The sequence below is a fragment of the Vulpes lagopus genome, chromosome 24, assembly GCF_018345385.1.
Source record: "Vulpes lagopus strain Blue_001 chromosome 24, ASM1834538v1, whole genome shotgun sequence".
In the NCBI taxonomy this organism is placed as follows: Eukaryota; Metazoa; Chordata; class Mammalia; order Carnivora; family Canidae; genus Vulpes; species Vulpes lagopus.
The window spans coordinates 50,817,613-50,837,999 of NC_054847.1; the positions used below are offsets into that span (position 1 = coordinate 50,817,613).

Here is a 20,387-nt window from a genome sequence, read left to right on the forward strand (position 1 = left end):
TGTCTTCTTCCAATTACTACAATTTACATTCATGAGACTGATAAAAGTCTGCAAGCAGCAATTATTAGTCGATTTTCAGTATCTAAAAATATTTTATTAAATAACTGTTAAATATTATTTTTACAAAGCAAATTGCATAGAAAAATGTAAAAATGTTTGTGTTCCCAAAACTTTCTACGCCTTTTGTCCATCATCTTCTTGTCAGCTGCTCTCTCTTTAAAGAGTTGGTACAAAGGGATAGAGAAGAGATGTCACCAATTTTATGTCTCATCAGGCAGGAAGGGCACAACACCTTGCAGAGATTTAGCATATCTCCAGGTAACGGCTGCTATACAGAGCTTGCTTCAAGCTTGGCTCACCTGTCTGGCAGCCATCAGTTTCACGGAGGAGAATCTCATATTGCTCAGGAAGAGTTAAGAAGCTGAACGAGATTTTCAAGACATTTCAAGTAATAGGCATTTAGAGGGGTTTCTTCTGAGTTTGAGAAAGCTGAGAAAAATAAGAGTATGGAAGAGTAAGTTTACTAAATTTCATGTTGCACTTAAGAACAGAATTCATACTTACTTTTTATTTATGATTTAATCAAAAAGTATAAACAAAAAACAATACATCTCCATAATGACAGCTGTTACCTACAACCCCAAAAGAATGCCTTGCTCTTTTCATGTATTAAACCATCTCTCCTAATGCATAAATTCTAACATAATTCAATTATTCACAACCTCTAGAAACTCATGGTCACAGTGAGAAACAAACCAAAAAATCCACAAACCACTTATAAAGAATCAGACCAGGAAAGCACAAACTAATAACCAACAGACTTAGTACAATTCAAGAAAGACACAATACAGTGCCTTAGCATAAAAAATGTTCAAAGAATAATGCTCATTGAAAACCGGTTTCACTTAAAATGAAAAACGAACTGTCAAAGAAAACCCTGCCTTGTATCACGATCACATCACAGGGCTGAGAGGATAGAGGGGCAATGGGATCTATTCTCGGAGGACTATAATTCAACTCCCTGATGTTAGATCAAAGTTTTCTGTTCAAGGTCAATTCTAATTGGGCCCAGTTCTTATCACCTCAGAACACATTATAGCATGGTGGTATAGCCACTGGCAAAGGAAGTTTAGTGAAAGAAAAGGAAAATGAATTGGAGAAAGATCAAAGACATGTTTTAAGAAATTGTATCTCAAGCCTTCATCTATCAAAACAATTTATTATTTAAATAGGTGACATAATGAAAAGCATGGACCAGATATCAGTACATTTTATAATGCTTCGATAAAAATGCTCCTCAAACATCACCATAGAAAACTGTCATCTTGCTGTGAACTATCCAAACAATTCATTAATCAGAGAATTCACTTAACAGCTTCCAAGTTGAACTATAATCTCTTTCATAATAAAACTTACTTTTCTTTGCTAAGGAATATGCTTCATCCACTCTTCTTTTTATGGATGGGTTTTTCAAAGTCATTTTTGCCTGCAGGTAACATAAAACAATCCATTAATTAGATTTATTCCCATATGCTAAGGCTCAGGATACTACGATACTAATGCTGCCACTGCTGACCACAGCACTAAGCACAACATTTATAAAGTACAATAATGGAGCCTGGGAACTATCTATGAGTGTACCCCACTCAACTGTCGCCGACATCCTTCCCTCTCCAACTCATTTCTTTCTCTGCGCTTCCCTTTACCCCTTCTCCCCAAACTCAAGCCTTAAAGGAAGACTCAGTCTGGGTTTCAATATTTAATATTCTCTCAAACCCCCGATTTCAGATGAATTATATCAAACGTACAATTGGTTAATAAATATTCACTAAGTGGCTGCAAAGTGTCAAATCCTGTGCTAAGCCCTAGGGATACGAGGTGAAAGCGACAACACTGACTCTTTCCTCGTGTGCACTGTCGCCAGCTAGCAGAGAGAATAAGCCGCACAGACAAGGGACAAAATGCCGAGAGTATTCGGCATTTTTTTCGGCATTCATGGATGGTGTCTATCCTAATAGTGTCTAACATTTGAGCCACTATTTAATTGCTAGATACACAAGGGCATTTCTCTCAGGAATGAGGTGTCTGCAAAGAAAGAAAAGCCCAAAGGTCAGAGAGAGCAAGTGCACGTCCGCACCTGTCAATCGTCCCCTTGGGACTGGCCCTGGGCTGCAGCCTTACAAGAACCAAGGTTTCTCAAAACTCAGAAATGGCACACACTAGAGAAAGAGGAATCACACAGCTGGATAAAACCTCACTATCCGGTTTTATTTCAGGATGCATTTTTCCTTAATACATCTTTTAGCAGAAACAATCTATACAAACATTAAACCAATGTCAAATCAATTTATATCAACAGGGAAAATTCACCCAAAAGAGACACACTTCTGAAATGAGATATCCTGTTAATTAAATGAAAAGGATTTCTACTGATGGCTCACTAATTGTATAAATGCATAAGGCAACAAGGTCTTTGAGTTCATGGTTTTTTGTTTTGTTTTGTTTTCTCTTGCTGATATTCTTCTAGCGTCCCTGGCTACACTCTCAGAGGCTTGGTGTTTGCCCCCGGCTATAACAACGACTTTAAAAACTGACCTTTTGATAATTGTGAATCAGAGCCCAAAGTGCAGCTGCTCCAATCCTCTGAACGTTTTGATTCTCGCTTTCCAGACAGGCAGCTAGCACACTAATGACTTTTTCTAATAATAAACACATTAGAAAAAAAAGTTCAGTCCCAGATATTACAATGTATTCTGTTCTTGGGCTAATCAGATACTCCCTTCTCCCCATCAGAATACATACAAAGTTGGTATCAGTAGACTATGGCAAAAACAACTTTGTATAGCATGTGTGGGAGGACAACCTCAAAACAAATTATTTTCATGACAGGCATAGAATACTCAGGAAAGCTGTGGCAGCCTAATTTTTTTGGCCCTAATTCAACAAAGGCACATTCATTTAAACAACAATAGTGCAGAAGTAAATAATTATACAAAGAGTTGTATAAATGAGCTGTTCAATTATAGCTCACATTTTGGTGTGCAGGCAAACAGATTTGTTCTTATGATAAATTATAAAGACTATTAAAAGAACATCAACTGCATGGTTTACTATATAAAACAGTAATCAAGAAATACGAAATTAGTTAAGCCCTTTAAAAAAGGAGTAAACATTTTAGAGAAATGTTTCTGTGTATGTATATACGTCAGAGGAAAAAGTGATTTAAAGGCATATTCAACACTCAAGGTATGTCCCCTTTTTGCAAAGCTAGCCAGAGTATGAAATCAAGACTTATAAATTACCTGCAGCAGCCTACTCATTTTAAGTGAAGATGCAGAGAAGTCCAGTCCTAAGGAAACTGTCAGGGTATTTCAGACCAACATATGAACCTATCTTATTACTTATTTTTATATACCATTAAATTGCATCAAATCATTTTTCCTCTAAAATGTATGTTTAAAAACATAGCATTCTGAAGGGTTGTTATTGGGAACTCTGTCTGAATAACCACTCTCCACTATACTGTGAATGCATCTAAATAAACTGTAACCCGGTTGAGGGCAAAGTGTGTGTCTACTCACTGGTGAATATTCCAACCATCAGGCCAATTTATTTTAGGGGCTCGATGAATACTAGTTTATGAAAGATTCCGTAATTAAAGCAACAAAAATGCTGTTTAGGTAATTCTATTTAGTTGTCAAGGAAATCTTAAGGAATTTTACATCTTTTATAGAGAAGGAAAAAAGCTGCTCCACAAAGTATCTTCTGTATAGTGAGGGACAGTGTAGAAGGTACATATGGGTTCTGAACTTCCCTGCCAACTGGGCCCTACTCCTTACCACCTTCTCTGTATTTCCTAGCCTCCCTTGCTTTTCCTGTGCCATAACTAGTCCATACCAAGACTTATCTGATGAAATTCACTATGTGAAGTTATAGGTGGCACCTGGTACTCTTAGGGTACATCATGAAATGAGAGGGTAGTTTCCTTTGTATCCCTGAGTATCATCAAGTGATGTTTTTATATATATGAGAACATAAAACCCATATTCTAAGTAAGTTTATAATAACTCCTTCTACCAGTTACTATTTCTTAAGCATATTTAATAAAGTACATATACAGATCAATTAATGTGGTGTCCCCAATGATGCAACGAATTTTAAAAAAATACATTTTATTGTGAAATATAACATGCATACAAAAAAGGCACATTAAACATTTTTAAGTTTAAATTATACGTATAAAATAAGCACCCCCCCCACATATATATAACCTCAAGAGAATGGGTAACAGTAAAATGTAACTAGTAAGTAGGAAATGATGAGTTTTAAATACTTATTACCTTTCTTCTTAATAGAATTGATTTAGTTACAAATTTAGGAATATCATATTGCTAGCCTGAAATCAGCTATCCTAAGAGTAATTTACACCATGAAAATCAACAAATGCTACAAACCAGAGCTGAATTAATGGTAAAGCTGAAAGAGGTTTGTTTTACGACTACATTTTGCATAAAGGTGAGAACTAGTTTTAACAGTATTTGATTTAACAAATTAGATTTAATGACAATAAATTTATTGGGAAAAAGAGCTGATGGGGATGCAATTTCATCTGTCAAATCATGATTGAACTGCAAACACAGACTGACTAGAGATACAAGAGTTCAGCAAAGGTCTCCCATGTTTGGTACCTATATATTTATAGAATTTGTTTGGTTATTTTAAATCTTTCAATTTTTCACTTTCCTGTCTCCTGCAAACATTTCCAAGCTTGTCACTTACTTATCTAAATATGGTATATTAAATTTATCTTTAAATCTGTGTTTTATAATTCTAATATCTAAGCCTGGGCAGATAAGTTGATGTATTTCCCCTTGCTCGTTCTTACTCATATTGCCATGCTACCTTCCTGATGAGCTTGGTCACATTTAACAATACATTAATACTTTTGAAAAATCGTGAAGGTTCTCTGAGGCTTAGTATGCACTTGTCCTCTATCCATCAGGGGCAGCCTGGCTCTGCTAAGCACCCAGGGGCACTACTGTCAATCGAGGTTCTGCTCAAACCAAGGTCATAGGTCACTTGGGCCATACATCTCTGGGCTACAGCTCTGTGAGGGGCAGTAGGTGGTGCCCATTCCTCACACTTGTTTTTCTTTTCTTTATAATCACCTGGATAAGGGTTGGGGAACCAATGTAATTTTGATTCATCCTTCTCCTAAGGCTAGTTCTTTGGAGTTCCCTATAAATACAGACAACATGGCCTATAAACTCCCCATCTTGGACACTCCTGACTGTTGTTTCCTGACTCCTCAGCATGTCTAAACAAAAGCCAAGTGGACAATGTTGGCAAATGTCCTTGAAACAAAAAAATACATATTTCATATACATATTTTGTGTTTCTCTAGGCATGAACTTCCAGTCACAATTGGCCTGGGAGTTTCCCACTATTTTCTCAGTTCTTTGGTTTTTTTTTAAAGGTGATTTCTGATATATTTATAGCATAAATAATATAAATAATAATATAAATAAATTTATATTTTTTAGCATATTTTTGTTGTTCTCAGAGAAGACCTTGCCTAACATTACATTACCAGGAATACTCTAGCTCTATTCCTAACAGTAAGGTCAAACCCCAAAACCCACCCCATCTCTGACCATCAAAACCAGAGGTTTGGGCACTAATGATCAGTTTTGCAGTCTTACCTGGTAGATTTTAAACTAGCTGACTCTGCTAAGCCTTTCCCCAAGTGGAAATGGGAGGGCAGTGCCTGTGACGTGCTTCAAAGGTTCATACAAAAACTGCCCAGTTGCTGCCTCTTATCCTGCCTTGATGGCCCCTAATCGCATGTCTCTGTGGCTGAGGAAACTCTTTTTTACCAAAAATTTGTCCAACTGCTTTAAGCTCAGGAAGAAGAGAGAGCACCGCTATTACAAAGAAACACTAAAAATAAATCCAGAGGGAAAATGTAGACTTTTCATTGCATTCCCTAAAGCCCATTCTTTCTCTAACTCTCTCAATAATAAAGTTGCAGTGAGTAGTCCTCAAAGAAAAAACTTCTTCTGAGAAAGATGAGTAACTAATAGGTGAAAGCAGGTCTGGGAACAGATACCTCACATATGCTATCTCATTGCCCTATAAGGCAGGGCCTATCATTATCCTCACTCTACCCCATGGCAGCTGGCACAGCATCAGTAGAGGAGCTATAGAAAAGCAGAGCTCAGATCCACTGTTCATTTTGCTAAGTTAAAAGCTGACTGAGCTTCTAAAATCTTTCCCAGTATTTCCAACAATTCCATAATTACCAGGAAAAGAGAATCACCACTGCATACATAGCAGGACATATGCAGAATCATTGTCACTCACTTAGAAAACTCCATGTGCCATAGAAAAACACCTCTAAGAAAAGATTAAGTAAAGAACATGAAAGGAAAACAGAATTAATCTATCTGCAGCATCTACCACATACCATAAGTGGTACTAGGCACTTCATGTGTGTTTATAAACTGATGTCTACCAAAACCAAGAAAGGAAGGATTATTTTACAGACGAAGAAACTGGACCCGGGGAAGCTGTCTCAGGTGATACTGGAGTGAGCATCCAACACCAGGTGTGTGGAGGTCTAGATCCCATCTTTTTTTTCCTCCAAAAAAAAAAAAAAACAATGCAATGTAACCTTATAATAAAACTTGCTTCCTATAAAATTCACACTCTCCTCACAGAAACAGCACATGGTTGCAAAAACAGAGCTTTCCATTTCTCTCCTTCTGCTTCAAAATTTTTCCGAATCCTCACCTCCATCTGTCCTGTATCTCAGAGAATGACGTCTCTGTAAGGCTAATTTCACCATGTGGTCTTGGGTTCTGAATTCTCCTGCCTGCTTAGGAGCTCTCTCCCAGTCACCAAATACTCATGGGATGCTCACTAGTGATAGGCACAATTCCAGACGCTACAGATAAACATGAATAAAAGAGATGAAAACCTCTTGACCTTATAAGAGCTAATGTCCTAGTGTGCACAGACTCGGAATAAACAGATACATGCCAAAAACATACAGTATCTCAACTGGTGGTAACAATATGGAGAAAAATAAAACAGGCAGATGGATTGGTGAGTGAGAAGGAAGTAGAGGGGGCAGGAAGGGGATGTGGGGACTTTCATGCTGACAGGTTGATCTGGAAAGGCTTCATTGACACAGCAGCTGCTCAGAGACCTAGAGGAGCAAGGGGAGAGAGACAGGAGAAGTCGGGGTGAGGCCAGACAGCACCGACGCCATGCTCCTCCTCCCTGCTACCTCCTGGATCCTGTGTAGCCACCAGGGGCAAGGTCTGTGAACCCTGAGAAGGTTCCTGGTCCCTGGAGGGCTGGAGCCACATCTGGTTCATCTCTGAGGAGAGGATCCACCTAATTCATTCCAACAGCCTCTGCTTCCAACAGTGCCTTGAACACAGTGGTATTTAACAAATACCTGACAAATTACTTGTAAAACAATTTCAGGTTTTTATCTGAATGGAATACTCTAGGAATGACCACATGTACAGGTGGATGCGTGTGTATGTGTGTGGTATATACTGTGTGGTGTATACTCACCATTAGCCAGGATCTTGGGCTTATTGGCAGGACTGAAGCAAATATTATGAAAGATAAGAAGAGGTATATAAGGGCTGCTCTTATGCTTATATTTGCTCATCTCTGTAAGTAAGTCTAAACAGCCATCCAACCTCAGGATCATTTGTTGCCCGTCTTCTCCAAATGATATATTCAGGAGTAACTTCAACCAAAGAATGGTCAGATTACTGAGATGTTTATTTCCTCCTTTTGGCAATGTTAGAGATAGAAAGTTCTGTAAGAAGTTACTCTGTGGGAAAATAGAGAGAATATTATTTTCTTCTTGAATCTTTTCATTATTTTCCTTGTCCCTTGGAGACCAATTAACTAGCATTCTGCTCTTCTTTTCTGCAAACTTAATTCATCCTTTCTCCTAACAACTACCCTCCAAATACTCCATCTATATTGTTTCCAGGTATAAGTGAAAAAGTTAAGAAGAACAAAATCGTGCTCCAATTTTAATTCTTACTAATGCTTTCCTGATGATGGATAAAGTAACTACATATAGTCAACTCTTAATTATTTTTGGGTGGATAGTTCAGTTTGGGGATTATTTCAGGCCTCCTGAGTTTTCTCTTTCTGTCTGCCTTCTGGCAATTTTGCTACTCATTAAAAGCTATCCTATGGGGAGGAAAAAAAAAAAAAACAAAACCCAAATCAGTCTTGGATACCAGTTAACAACGCTAGTACAACTGAAAAGATCTGAATCTTTATAGCTACAAGCGTTCTTAAAAATAACACAATCTATGTGTACATCTCATATTCACTTTACCCGAGCTGCTTAACTTCGCAGATGACTTCTCGTGGCTACATGCTATTCTAGTACACTTAGAGATGAATATCAAACATTTCAGTTAGATAGAAATGTGATCACTTAACTTTCATAACTGTCCAGATTCTCTCTCATCTCTTTCCTACTTAGTAATCTATTATGGCCTATTTCCTGGGTTCCTTGCACCTAAATCAAGATGTTGGCTTGAATCTGTAAGGTAAATTTAACACTTTTATGTGAAACAACTCTAACTCTAAAAATGAAATGATATGGAAGTGCTAACTCACAATCTTATACACCTGAAACTAATATTAACTTGTATATGTTAACTAACTGGAATTTAAATAAGAACTTAAAAAATAAAATACAAGAATGAAATGAGCTATAGAAATATTAGCAATATAACCCAAGCAACAAGCAAACTATAAAACTACATGCTCAGTTTGCACTGTCCTTGCCATTACTAACATCTACTTCTCATCGTTCCATCCAAGTTAATGCTTTCTAGCTTTATCCCGTGCCTCTCCCACTCAGCTAGATCCTGCCATGATACTGGAGATTTGGGCTGACGCTAGTGATAAAATACATGGCAGTGCCTTCAATTATAAATAAGCTATGGGCATTCCTTCTTTTTCCTGGAGCTAAAGATGTTTGTAGATGATTTCCTATACTGGACATGGTAGAGAGAAACAAGACCTTTGTACTGGCTACAGTTTCTAATGCTCAGGGATGAGTAATGGAGAGGTCCAACTGTAGTGACCAGGGCTCATTAGGACAAAGCAGCAGGGGAAGCTCAGGGGTTGCCTAATTAGAGCAGAGTAAAAACAACTTGACTGAGCTAGCTGTACCTGAAACAGAGTCCAGTGAAATATACATCAAAATATGCATGAACACACAGTACCAGAACCACAGACTGAGAGTGGAAGACACCTTCAAGATTATGTTGTTCAACCTGAGAAATTTACAAATGAAGCTTAAGGAGAGAAGGCCTCCAGCTCAAAGTCACGTCAGACCTGATTAGCACTCATCTGGGAGTTCCCATTCTACTTCACCCATGTGCTCTACAGGGAAGGGGGAGGAAGCACTACCCCCAGTCTGTGCTCTCACACACCTCCAAGGACGGTTCAGTAGAACTTCACAGATATATCCAATCCTATGCCAGTAAATAAACAGCTAATTCTGCTGGGAGTAATGGACCTCTGATTTGCACCTTTTGCCAATGTATACAGTGTGAGTACTCCCACCATGGTTGATTTCAAGGTGGCACCGTGATGTCAACTGGGTCACAAAATTCCTAAAAATCAGCAATGACACTCATAGCTAGCCTGACTTAGCTCCAACACACCACTGAAAAGACTGTTTCTTACCTAGAGACTGCAATCAATGTGGAGTTTTGTGGGGTGGGTGGGAAGCTGACACAATAGAGGAAAAGGAGACTGAATTCTTATGAATGCTGTCAATTTTCATAATTTGTCTTGGCTTCCATATAAGAGAAACAGAAACACTCAAAGTACTAGGTACTAGTAAACAACAGATAATGCGATCATATTCACATCTTAAAGGATCTTCCAAATTATGGATTATGTTCATACATATCTAAATATAATCTCACTGAACATGTGTGAATTTAACTCATTCAATCCTTTGTAAACTACCCTAGATTAAAATCAGTGATAAGAAGTCAAGTTTTGGCACTGGAGTTCCAGAGGACTGATAACATTGCCTCTTATGTCATAAAGAAGTTACGTCTCAGGGCACCCAGGCAGCTCAGTGGGTTAAGCATCTGACTTTGGCTCAGGTCATGATCCCAGGATTCTGGGATCCAGCCTCAGTCAGGCTCCCTGCTCAGCAGGGAGTCTGTTTTTCCTTCTCCCTCTGCCCCCCGCCCACTTGTGCTCTGTCTCAAATAAATAAATAAAATCTTTAAAAAAAACAAAACAAAAAAGAAGAAGAAGTTAGGCCTAAGTGGGGAGAGGCAGCTGTGATTTCACACACCGTTTTGACAATGCAAATTGAATGGAAATGGTTACTGTTCAATTTGGTCTACATAAAGACTAATACATTACTTTTATGATCTCAAATAAATGTAAGACAGCTGTCTTTCTAAATCCCTCATTTTTGAGGAAGATAAAATATAATCCAAAAGCTAAGAAGATAAACGAAAAGGAAATGGAATGATCATTCTCTAGCTTGTCACTTTTCATGTGTTATCTATCAACTGGCTTTAAACAAAGTGAACTTCTTAATCCTTTTACAATCTTTTAAAATACAATGCCTTGAAATAATAATTTAATTTTTAGAAATTAAGTTCTAGATTTTTTACACATGTTCTCCATTAGAAGTATTATTTTACTTTTTTTTTTTTTTTCCAAGCTATAAAGGTGACTCCTGGGTGGCTCAGTGGGTTAAGAGTCTGACTCTTGATTTTGGCTCATGGCATGATCTCAGGGTCGTGAGATGCAGCCCACCATCAGACTCTGCACTCAGCATGGAGTCTGCTTGAGAGTCTCTTGCTCTCCTGCCCCTTCTCTAATTCTCACACCCACTGTCTAAGATAAATAAATAAATCTTAAAAAAAAAAAAAAAAGTTATGAAGGAGAGATTAAGTACTCACTTTCTGAATTACTCCTTTACAGTCATGAGATAAGGCCAGGTTTGAAAGAAACATAAAAACCATCTGCTGAACTGCAGTGTTCTCAAGAGGCATCTGGGAAGCCAACTTCAGGATACACCCCATCAGAGAGGTGCTGGGGGCTCCTCTATATGCAGCTTGAGCTGGATAGTGTCCATAACTTGACCAACAAAGAGAACTGCAACCTTAAAAAACAAAACAAGCAAACAAACAAAAAACCAGCCTTTCACAATGTCTTCTTAGTTTCATTATTTAGTTAAAAAAAAAAACAAAAAACAAAACCTAAGCCGTGAAGCATATCTGTCCATCAATGACTTATCCACTACCTACGAACTGCAAATTTGCACTAAAGGCTAGTGATGAAGTCTCATTTAGTTTCATGGATCTGCCATCTACACCAAGGGTCTAATGATCTCAATAGGGCATTTTAAAATGCTAAGTTTATTTTTTTAAAGACTAGAATATGCATAAGAAGTTTTTAAATAGTTCCTTAAAAAGACATCTAAATAAAGACTTGTATAGAAGAACAAAATTTTGAAAATGGGAGGCAACTTGATCTAATGCCTTCATTTTATGGAAGGGGAAAAAAAAGAGGGAGGAAATGATCCGAGGGTGTGGGCCCAGAACAAATAGTACCAGCCAAGTAGTCTAAATAAAGGCATAGACCTCAGAAAAGCCAGCAACTTGCTCAGAGTGACACAGCTCATAAGCAGCAAGAGCCAGCAGTGGCGTAAATTGGTTTTCCAGCATTCAGTGTTTTCTCAGTAAATTAAACAACCATATGGGATTTATCACGGGAGTAAAATAATCATAGAAGAATTAGAAATTCATTTTACTGTATTGTAACATAAATCTAAAATATAATTAACTTGTCCATGTGAGGAGGCCAGTCTAAGTATAATAGATCAGAATCAAATACATTCTGCAAAATAGAGTCATAGAAGGCAAGGAAACACAAATAAATATAGTGATCTTTCCTGTATTGATACTATATACAGTATCCAAATAGCAAGGTTTCTATCAAATCTACTAAATGGTGCAGTTTTGCTTGAAAACAAACCAGGTAGGAAAATAAAGTTTCTTCCTCGATTTAGTTACCTAACCACAATCTCAGACTTACATCAATTTGAAGTATAAGAGTAACACAGACTATAGCTTCAAGAGATTTAAAATGTGTTTCTTTGGCTCAATGTTTAGCAGCTGATTTTGTCCCTCCTGACTTCCCTAACCCTAAGCTAAGGAGTGAAGGAGGGGACAGAAGCATAGAGCACAGATGCAGCACTGGACAGACAGCTCTACTGCACTGATCATGCCATCAGGAGGTGGTGAGCCGGAGGATGCAGTCAGAGGAGACCATCCAAACAGAAGAACAAGACAGTTAGTGACAGAATGGAGACAAGGAAATTCTGTGCTGTGGTGTATACTCCATACACCACAGTGAAAGTGCAGGAGTTCAGAACCTACACTATCAGTTTCTGCTGGTGAGACAAGCAGGGTGGACTCCAGGAATGGACAGACCAGAGCTGGGGTAGAGGCCCATGTCTATCGCAGAATCAATTGGTGTCTATCATGGTAATGACTAGAAGGACTCTGAATTGTTTTGAGTTCCAGTCCTTTCTCTGCATATCGTTCAAAATTTGGAGAACCCAGTTGCTGAGCTGCTGAATGGTGGCTAGAAGTAAGAACGCACACTTGCTGACAAGATCTTATGTGTATAACTCTGAGTTTTTAAGGGGAAGTGAATACTGTCAGCAATTCTATTTTACCTCCAAGGTGGACACGCTTTCCCTCAGTTCAAACAGCTACTTCACACACCTCCTCTTCTCAAATCACCTCCACCCTCGCCTTTGCTCACTCTTAGCTGCTCGCCTCTAACAATGTGTGGCCCTTAGTGGCTTCTCAATAAAACCGCTGTTAAAGGAATGGAAAGAGGTGTCCCAATGACATCAGTTATCAAAAGGTAGACTGTATCCAGAGCTACCTTTTATCATGCCAGCTCTTACTTTAGAATCTATAAAAGTTTTAACCTTTACATGGTTTTTAAGGTCTTATATCATAATTTTTACTCTCTCAATTTTCCTATTAAATTTTCCTACTGCCATATAAGCAGGCAAGTTTCTCCCTCTCTATTCCCTGAGCTATCTAATGATTCTTCCTATCTCAACAAACACATGCTGAAGTATCTTATAATACCTTTGAGAAAGCTTCGCTCTAACCAACATACACTCCAAAGTAGAAGAAATGATTCAAAATATATATTTGTTTTTCCAGTCCACTTTAAACAACATTATATAAAATTAGTATTTTAGTGATATTACTGAAAGGCAGTGCTGGGGATCTATTTACCATTTGGAAAATTTGCAGTATAGACACAAAGTAGCTGCAGAGCAATCTGCATCAATGAATCATCCATCAAAAGCCAAGGCCAGAGAGAGTGCAAGACAGGAACAAGATGAGATTCAAGAGCTGCTTCCTGTTGTGAAAAGGAAATATGGACAGTATTAGTCTGAATACATGAAAATATAAAATTAAAATCAAGTCAAAAAGAACAAATCAAATTACCAACATAAGGAGACAGAAACTGAATTCATCTTTGTTCTGATTAGTACAAGCTGGCATTACAATTTCTGCAGACAGATTCAGCACCTTGCCCAGGACTGCTGGAACCATGAGTCCAGCCAGCCTCAGGAAGTCCCTTCAACACTCACATGGCCACAGTATACAACTTAGGTAAGAAATGCTACAAAAACAGCTTCTGAACATGTAAATTAAGCAAGACAGTGATATCTCACTATACTGAATAAATTCTTATAAATACTCCAGTATGGTTAAGAAATGGGATTTTCTGGTTAAGTAAACATACTGAACAGTTTCAAGTTTGCCCTCCACCTTCTCTCTTCTCTGTGTGTATATGTGTGTGTGTGTGTCTGGTAAGTGTGGACAGATCAGAAGTAGATTACGGTTTGTAAATAATTTGAATATAGTAAAATTTAATCATATGAATAATTAATGTGTTAATATGTTAAACCAATAAATTCTTAAGTAATTCATAGTCTTTATTACAAAGACTATGTATTTATACATACTAACTGTTTTCAGTAAATGCAGCAATTGTTTAAGTGAACAGGAATTACTAGGTAACTTATAGACCTATATGCACACACGTGGGTATTTATATAAATACACGTATCCTATACAATTTTACGCAGCATCAATGGCAGAAGACAGTGAGATGTTATTGCTAGTGTTCAACCCTCTCCATTAGCTTTGACATCACTCCCAATGTTATTCATCACACTTTCCATAAGCCTGGAAGAGAGCCCTATGATTACTGAGAAAACAGAAACAAGTAGGTCTAAGCTCTTTCTCTACTCTGCAGTTCTGTTCACCTAGTTTATCTGTGTCTCCATCCATTCATTGTTCCTGCCCAGAAAAAGGAATAGGTGTTCCTCTTTTGTTGGAGGTCAGGAAGTCCAACTGTGTTCTGAAACACAGCCTACCCCCTCCTCAGGGAGCTTCATCCATCAATTAGTTCTGTTCTTCCTGTCTCTTTAACAGCAAATCCCCAAGTTGCTCACTTCTACTTATGTTCAAGCAGTTTATATGTGAGGAGAAACAAACATACAGACTAACTTCTTATAATGCTATATGTCCTAAATTATCAATGTTGTTTTTCATGACCAATCTTCTAGAAAGAGTACTCTTACTGCCATCACATCCCATCTCTTCTTGAATCTTCAACTCACTTCAATGTATTTTCTGTCCAAATGGTGCTAGCAAGACCACCATGGCACCTGTTAAAGGTCTGCTTTTTCTTTATTTCCACATACCATCTCGACCCTGGGATATGTTCAAATCCTTTCCGGCACTCCTTTCCCAGCTAGAATCTGCCTTCTCTTATAGTTTCCACAGATATTTTCATATACAGCCTTTTGGGGAATTTCAACAGTTTACACTGGTAATTCCTAATATCCTCAAACTGTATCACCACTCAGAACCCCAGAGCCCTGTAATCTACTGACTACCAGCCATCTTCCCCCCTGGATGTCCCAAAGACCCTTCACATTAACGTGTGTAAACCTAAACATTACGCTCTCTCATGCCTACACTCTGCTCTATCATGTGCACTTGCATTAAAGTAGAGCCTGGAAATCATTCTACATTTCTCTTTTCTCCTCAATATCTCCCTACCCTCCTTCGCTTCTCCACCTGCTCCAGCTGGGATCTCATCATCTCCCACCTATCCCTTACCTCTAACCTTGCCCAATTCTATTTACCTCACAGCTATCACCATCTTCCCAGTATGGAAACTCTTTAATGTCCCATGTGTATGCTGGTGTAAGGGAGGCATGCATGACTTGCTGAATTACCATAAGAGTACCCAATGATTAGTACTGGGAGCATCTTATACTCCACAGGTAAGTTGGAACAGGAAAAGAAATTAAGAATCTTTACCCCATAGGACTGCATTTATACTCAACAGTAATCTAAGTACTCTTCAAATTTATTCCTTATTAAACAACTTGGAAATGTAGAAATGCTTTGCCTTAGTGAGAAATTACACTTTCATAGATGGCTAATGTGACACAAATGTGAACACTATATTTATAACCAGTACTAGCTAGCATCTCATAAATCTCTATGAGCAGATCCTACCTGGAAAGCATTCCAGGGTATTCCCAGTGTAAGGTGTCATGGATTAATATCAACTGCATTCAGTCACAAGCACACTATGTAGCATAAGGGATCACAAATTTAGTAAATGACACCTCCATTTTGAGTAAAAACTTCATACATTGGGAATTTTTGTAAAATTGATAAACATTTAATTCCCATCAAATTGTTTTGAAATGTAAATTGCTAGTAACACATCATGAACAAATTAACACAGCCTAAGGAGTATGTTCAAAATGTTCATTTTCTAGAAATGTTTTTTTCCAATTTCATCACAAGTAAAAGCAAAAAAAAAAAGAACTTCTTTAAAAAGGAAGCTCCTATAATTTATCTTTCTCTTATTCATTTTCCACAGTATTTCTGTGTGAAAGCTGGTGCTTCAAAAGTGTTGTATCACCATGACAAAGCAAATCAAAGAGCTCAAGACACTGTATCTTATATAACGGTTACTAACACAGTATTTTAAATAACAGCATCAATGGGGCGCCTGGTGGCTGAGTCAGTTGAACAGCCAGCTCTTGGTTTTGGCTCAGGTCATGATCTCAGGGTCCTGGGATAGAACCCTATGTCGGGCTCCCTGCTCAGCAGGGAGTCTGCTTGAGATTCTTTCCCTATGCCCTTCCCCCTGCTCATGTACCTACGTTCTCCCTCTCTCCCAGAATGAATAAATAAATCTTTTTAAAAATTATAAGTAAATGAATGAATGAATGATAGCATCAATGCTCACAGACACAACAAAACACCTCAGTACTTCCCAGGCAAAGGGGCTGAGTCAAGGGGCAGAATGAGCCGGCACAGCAAGAGGTGAAAAGCCTCCCAAGGTGAACAGGGCCATGCTTAGTGACAGCAGTAAGCATTTTCTACCCAAACAGGAGACACTCTTTTTTCCTTATGGATACAGATACCGCCACTTATTTCCTAGACAGCTGCTTGACAACGGACTTTGAAAGAACTCTGCTTTATGAGATGTACATAACCACTTAACTCCAACTTAGTAAAAAACACAACTAAAATGTGTAACCATAGAGAAAGAAGCTCAAGTTTGCTTTAGCTGCCTGAAGTTTCAGGGATAAAGTTAAAATGCTGATATAAACAAGAAATGCCATCAATGTTAAAGAATAACAAGATGCATCCATTTCTATGAATTAACAATGACTTTACAGACCAATCAGCTATGCATCAAAAAAATCTGAAGAGTTTTTCATGCTTCCTCCTTTTATATTATCTCATATAAAAATTACTTTTTTTTTTTTTTTAAAGATTTCATTTATTTATTCATGAGAGACACAGAGAGAGAGGCAGAGACACAGGCAGAGGGAGAAGCAGGCTCCATGCAGAGAGCCCGATGTGGGACTTGATCCAGCGACTCCAGGATCATGCCCTGGGTCAAAGGTTGCCAAACCGCTGAGCCATCCAGGGATCCCCTAAAAATTAGTTTAATGCCAGCACTGCTATCAAAATTTTGAAGCATCGTTTTACTTACTTTACACTCTTCATTTTGATAAAGACAGTTTCTTAGAAGCTGCATGGCAATGCTTAACTCTTTAATAAAACCGTCCTCCTGTTTAAACAAAAAGCAGTTTAAAAATCTGAACACAATGGCATATTCAACTTTTTTTTAAAAAAAAGATTTTATTTATTCATGAGAGACACACAATGAGAGAGGCAGAGACACAGGCAGAGAGAGAAGCAGGCTCCACACAGGGGGCCCGACGCGGGACTTGATCCTGGGTCTCCAGGACCACATCCTGGGGCGAAGGCAGCGCTAAACTGCTGAGCCACCAGGGCTGCCCATATTCAACTTTTTATATAAAGTAATTCCTTCTCCTTTGAGTCACATTACAATGCAGGTATGCTCTCGTGGCACCTGACCACCATAACTCTGAGGGGACTGACAAGCTAATGATCTCTAAAAGATGACCATATCTCAAGAAGCACATCCGCTACGAAAAAGCTATTTCTGTTCTATCAAGCATGGAGGAACTGAGATATATAATAGGCTCCATGTTTCATCTCAATAAAGTGAAGCAGGTACTGACTGGTTTTCAATCATATCAGGTGTTGGCTGACTTTCTCAATGATGAAGTAAAGAACCTTTGCCTAGAGAAGAAAAGGAAAAGAAGAAAAGAAACTAACAAACATGTAACCCCCTGCATCAAGAAAATTATTAAATAAGACATTTTCTTGGTTTCTTATAAAACACAACAAAAGTTATTACATAGGTCACTGCTATAATGACCTTAGCTATATACATATTTACGTATAAGTTTATATACATATGCATTCATCTTCTCAATAAGCCTGTATGGCAGACTATTTTTTTAAACAATTATTATTATCATCAGTACTATATAAAAATGGTGTTATCAGGATCCCTGGGTGGCGCAGCGGTTTGGCGCCTGCCTTTGGCCCAGGGCGCGATCCTGGCGACCCCGGATCGAATCCCACGTCGGGCTCCCAGTGTATGGAGCCCACTTCTCCCTCTGCCTGTGTCTCTGCCTCTCTCTCTCTCTGTGTGACTATCATAAATAAATAAAAATTTTTAAAAAATGGTGTTATCTTGAGCTTAAATAAGCATGCATTTTGAACATGAGTCCAGTAAACTCAATGCTAGAAAGAGACATTCAAAAGTCATAGAAGGAATAAACAGAGATTAGGAACACCAGCTCTACAACCACCCAGATACAGAGCAACTACTGGCTTTATCAGTTCCTAGCTGTATGACTGTGTTGGCCTGCATGTTCATGAGATAACAAATATGACATACTTAGAACAGTTCCTTGGCACACAGAAAAGCTTAGTAAGTCATATCTCATTCCTAGTGCATCCATGCTTGCTTTGAGAAAATATCTTCTTTTGTAGTATAAACAGTTTATCTGGTGAAATATACACACTCCAAAATATTTACAGTAACAAAAACATGTGATATGTAAACCTCATTTTAAGATCTTTAAATGAAACTTAAGTCATATATACACACACAAGCCCAAGCCCAAAGCTGCTAATGTAGAAATCCCATTAATTTATCTAACTATATCTCTCTTCTAAATCAGATACACATTTCTACCAAATATGATGTCATGTATAAGCACAGGAAACTGGAGTGATGGTCTCCATGTCACTCCTTCATCCATCCAGATATCTGGAATTCACAGTTACCTGTTTCTTTAGGGTTGCTTTCCCAGGCCTAAGAGAATCTAGGTTCAGCTGGGCATTAATGTGCTTCATCTGCTCCATGCAGCTGTCTATTAGATCGGCTGAAAGATAAAATCCAAAATAATCAAAAGGATATTCCATTCCCAAATAAGTTGAAACCATATATAACAAAGTCTCCAAAAAATAATGTGTATATTTCTGACCAACTTCATTTTGCTATTTTCAGTGGGAGATTAACAGATCAGAGAAAAAGAGAACTAAAATGTTTAACAATTTCAATGTTTTCAATTTAGTATGATACTCCCCAAATCTACTTTATGTTCTGAGGCATGCATAATTTGCTTTAATAGCAAATCACAATTGAAATTACCAGACTTGATGTTGATGTTATTCTCTTTAACTCTTAGACCTGTGTTCCCCCAGTTACAGACAAGAAGACACAACATTCTGGAAGGGAAATTTATGTGAAAATATAGGATCATCTAACATCGTTGTTACTACTATCAAGACTGTGTGGTTTTTTTCAAGTATGCAATATGTGCTTGTGGTTACAAATATTTAAGTATTATGAAACTGAGTGATGTGTTACTTTTTAAAGTTTTCCTAATAGGCGTACCTGGGTGGCTCAGTCAGTTAAGCATTCTACTCTTGATTTCGGCTCAGGTCATGATCTCAGGGTCCTAGGATCCAGCCCTGCGACGGGCTCCCTGCTCAGCATGGAAATCTGCTTCTCCCTCTACCTCTTCTCCTCCCCTCAGTCATGTGCTCCCTCTTTGTCTCTCAAATAAATAAGTAAAATCTTTAAAAAAAAAAAAAAAAGCTTCCCTAATATTTATATAGTCTCTAGATTAAGAATCATTACTCAAAAAGTAATCTACATATGTAATCTTTTTATTTTAAAAGTTATGCATATTTACTATGTTTCTGTATGAGAAAAACTTTTTAATCACTGAGATTATAAGTTCTTTACATTTTGAATCCAAAGAAAATTAAAATTAATAAGCAGTAAAATATATGACCTGACAATATGCCATAAAAGTTGATGTGTCACATGGTTACCTTTCAAAGCCTGTTTCTGTGCTCTTCTACTGACAGCCAGAAGTGACATCAGTGTATTTGCAGCAACTCTTTTCAGGACATCTTTGGAGGATTTTCCTTCATAGCACTGCAAAGAATATATATCAAACTGCCTTGAAGAAAAACTTAATCTGGAGCAAAACCGTTGTGAATAAAAGATGTAGTCTTTTTAAAAGGTATTGCTAGGTTTCAACTACTCCATGAAATTCACTGGAACTTGATAAATTATTAAGATTTGAGATTGAGAATGCTCTCTGTGAAAAGGACTGTAGAAGAAATTTACAGTATGGAAAAGGCAACAATCATTCTCAAAGGCTCATCATGTAAAGCAAAAACTGTGCACTTACTCAAATTCACCAGGGAATGTACATATATCTACGTAACTTATTAAAAAGGGCCCTCAGAAAACTGAATAGAACTGCCATCAAATTCCTTCTATCTTCTTCTTGAGACACATCCCCATCCCTTGAC

The 20,387-nt window shown here is 37.9% G+C and overlaps 1 protein-coding gene across 2 annotated transcripts in view; it reads right to left on the reverse strand.

The window, feature by feature from the left end:
• Positions 1-351: 351 nt before the first annotated feature.
• Positions 352-20,387, reverse strand: part of RTTN (rotatin) — a 142,786-nt gene continuing 122,750 nt past the window's right edge. For both annotated transcript variants that reach the window (XM_041739584.1, XM_041739583.1), the window contains 9 exons: positions 19,899-20,004; positions 18,843-18,940; positions 17,167-17,244; positions 13,356-13,482; positions 10,992-11,194; positions 7,588-7,855; positions 2,596-2,699; positions 1,417-1,486; positions 352-489 (listed from right to left, as the gene is read on the reverse strand). In XM_041739584.1, the coding sequence (XP_041595518.1) occupies positions 404-489; positions 1,417-1,486; positions 2,596-2,699; positions 7,588-7,855; positions 10,992-11,194; positions 13,356-13,482; positions 17,167-17,244; positions 18,843-18,940; positions 19,899-20,004 (1,140 nt within the window). In that variant the 3' untranslated portion in view covers positions 352-403. The remainder of the gene's footprint in view (positions 490-1,416; positions 1,487-2,595; positions 2,700-7,587; positions 7,856-10,991; positions 11,195-13,355; positions 13,483-17,166; positions 17,245-18,842; positions 18,941-19,898; positions 20,005-20,387) is intronic.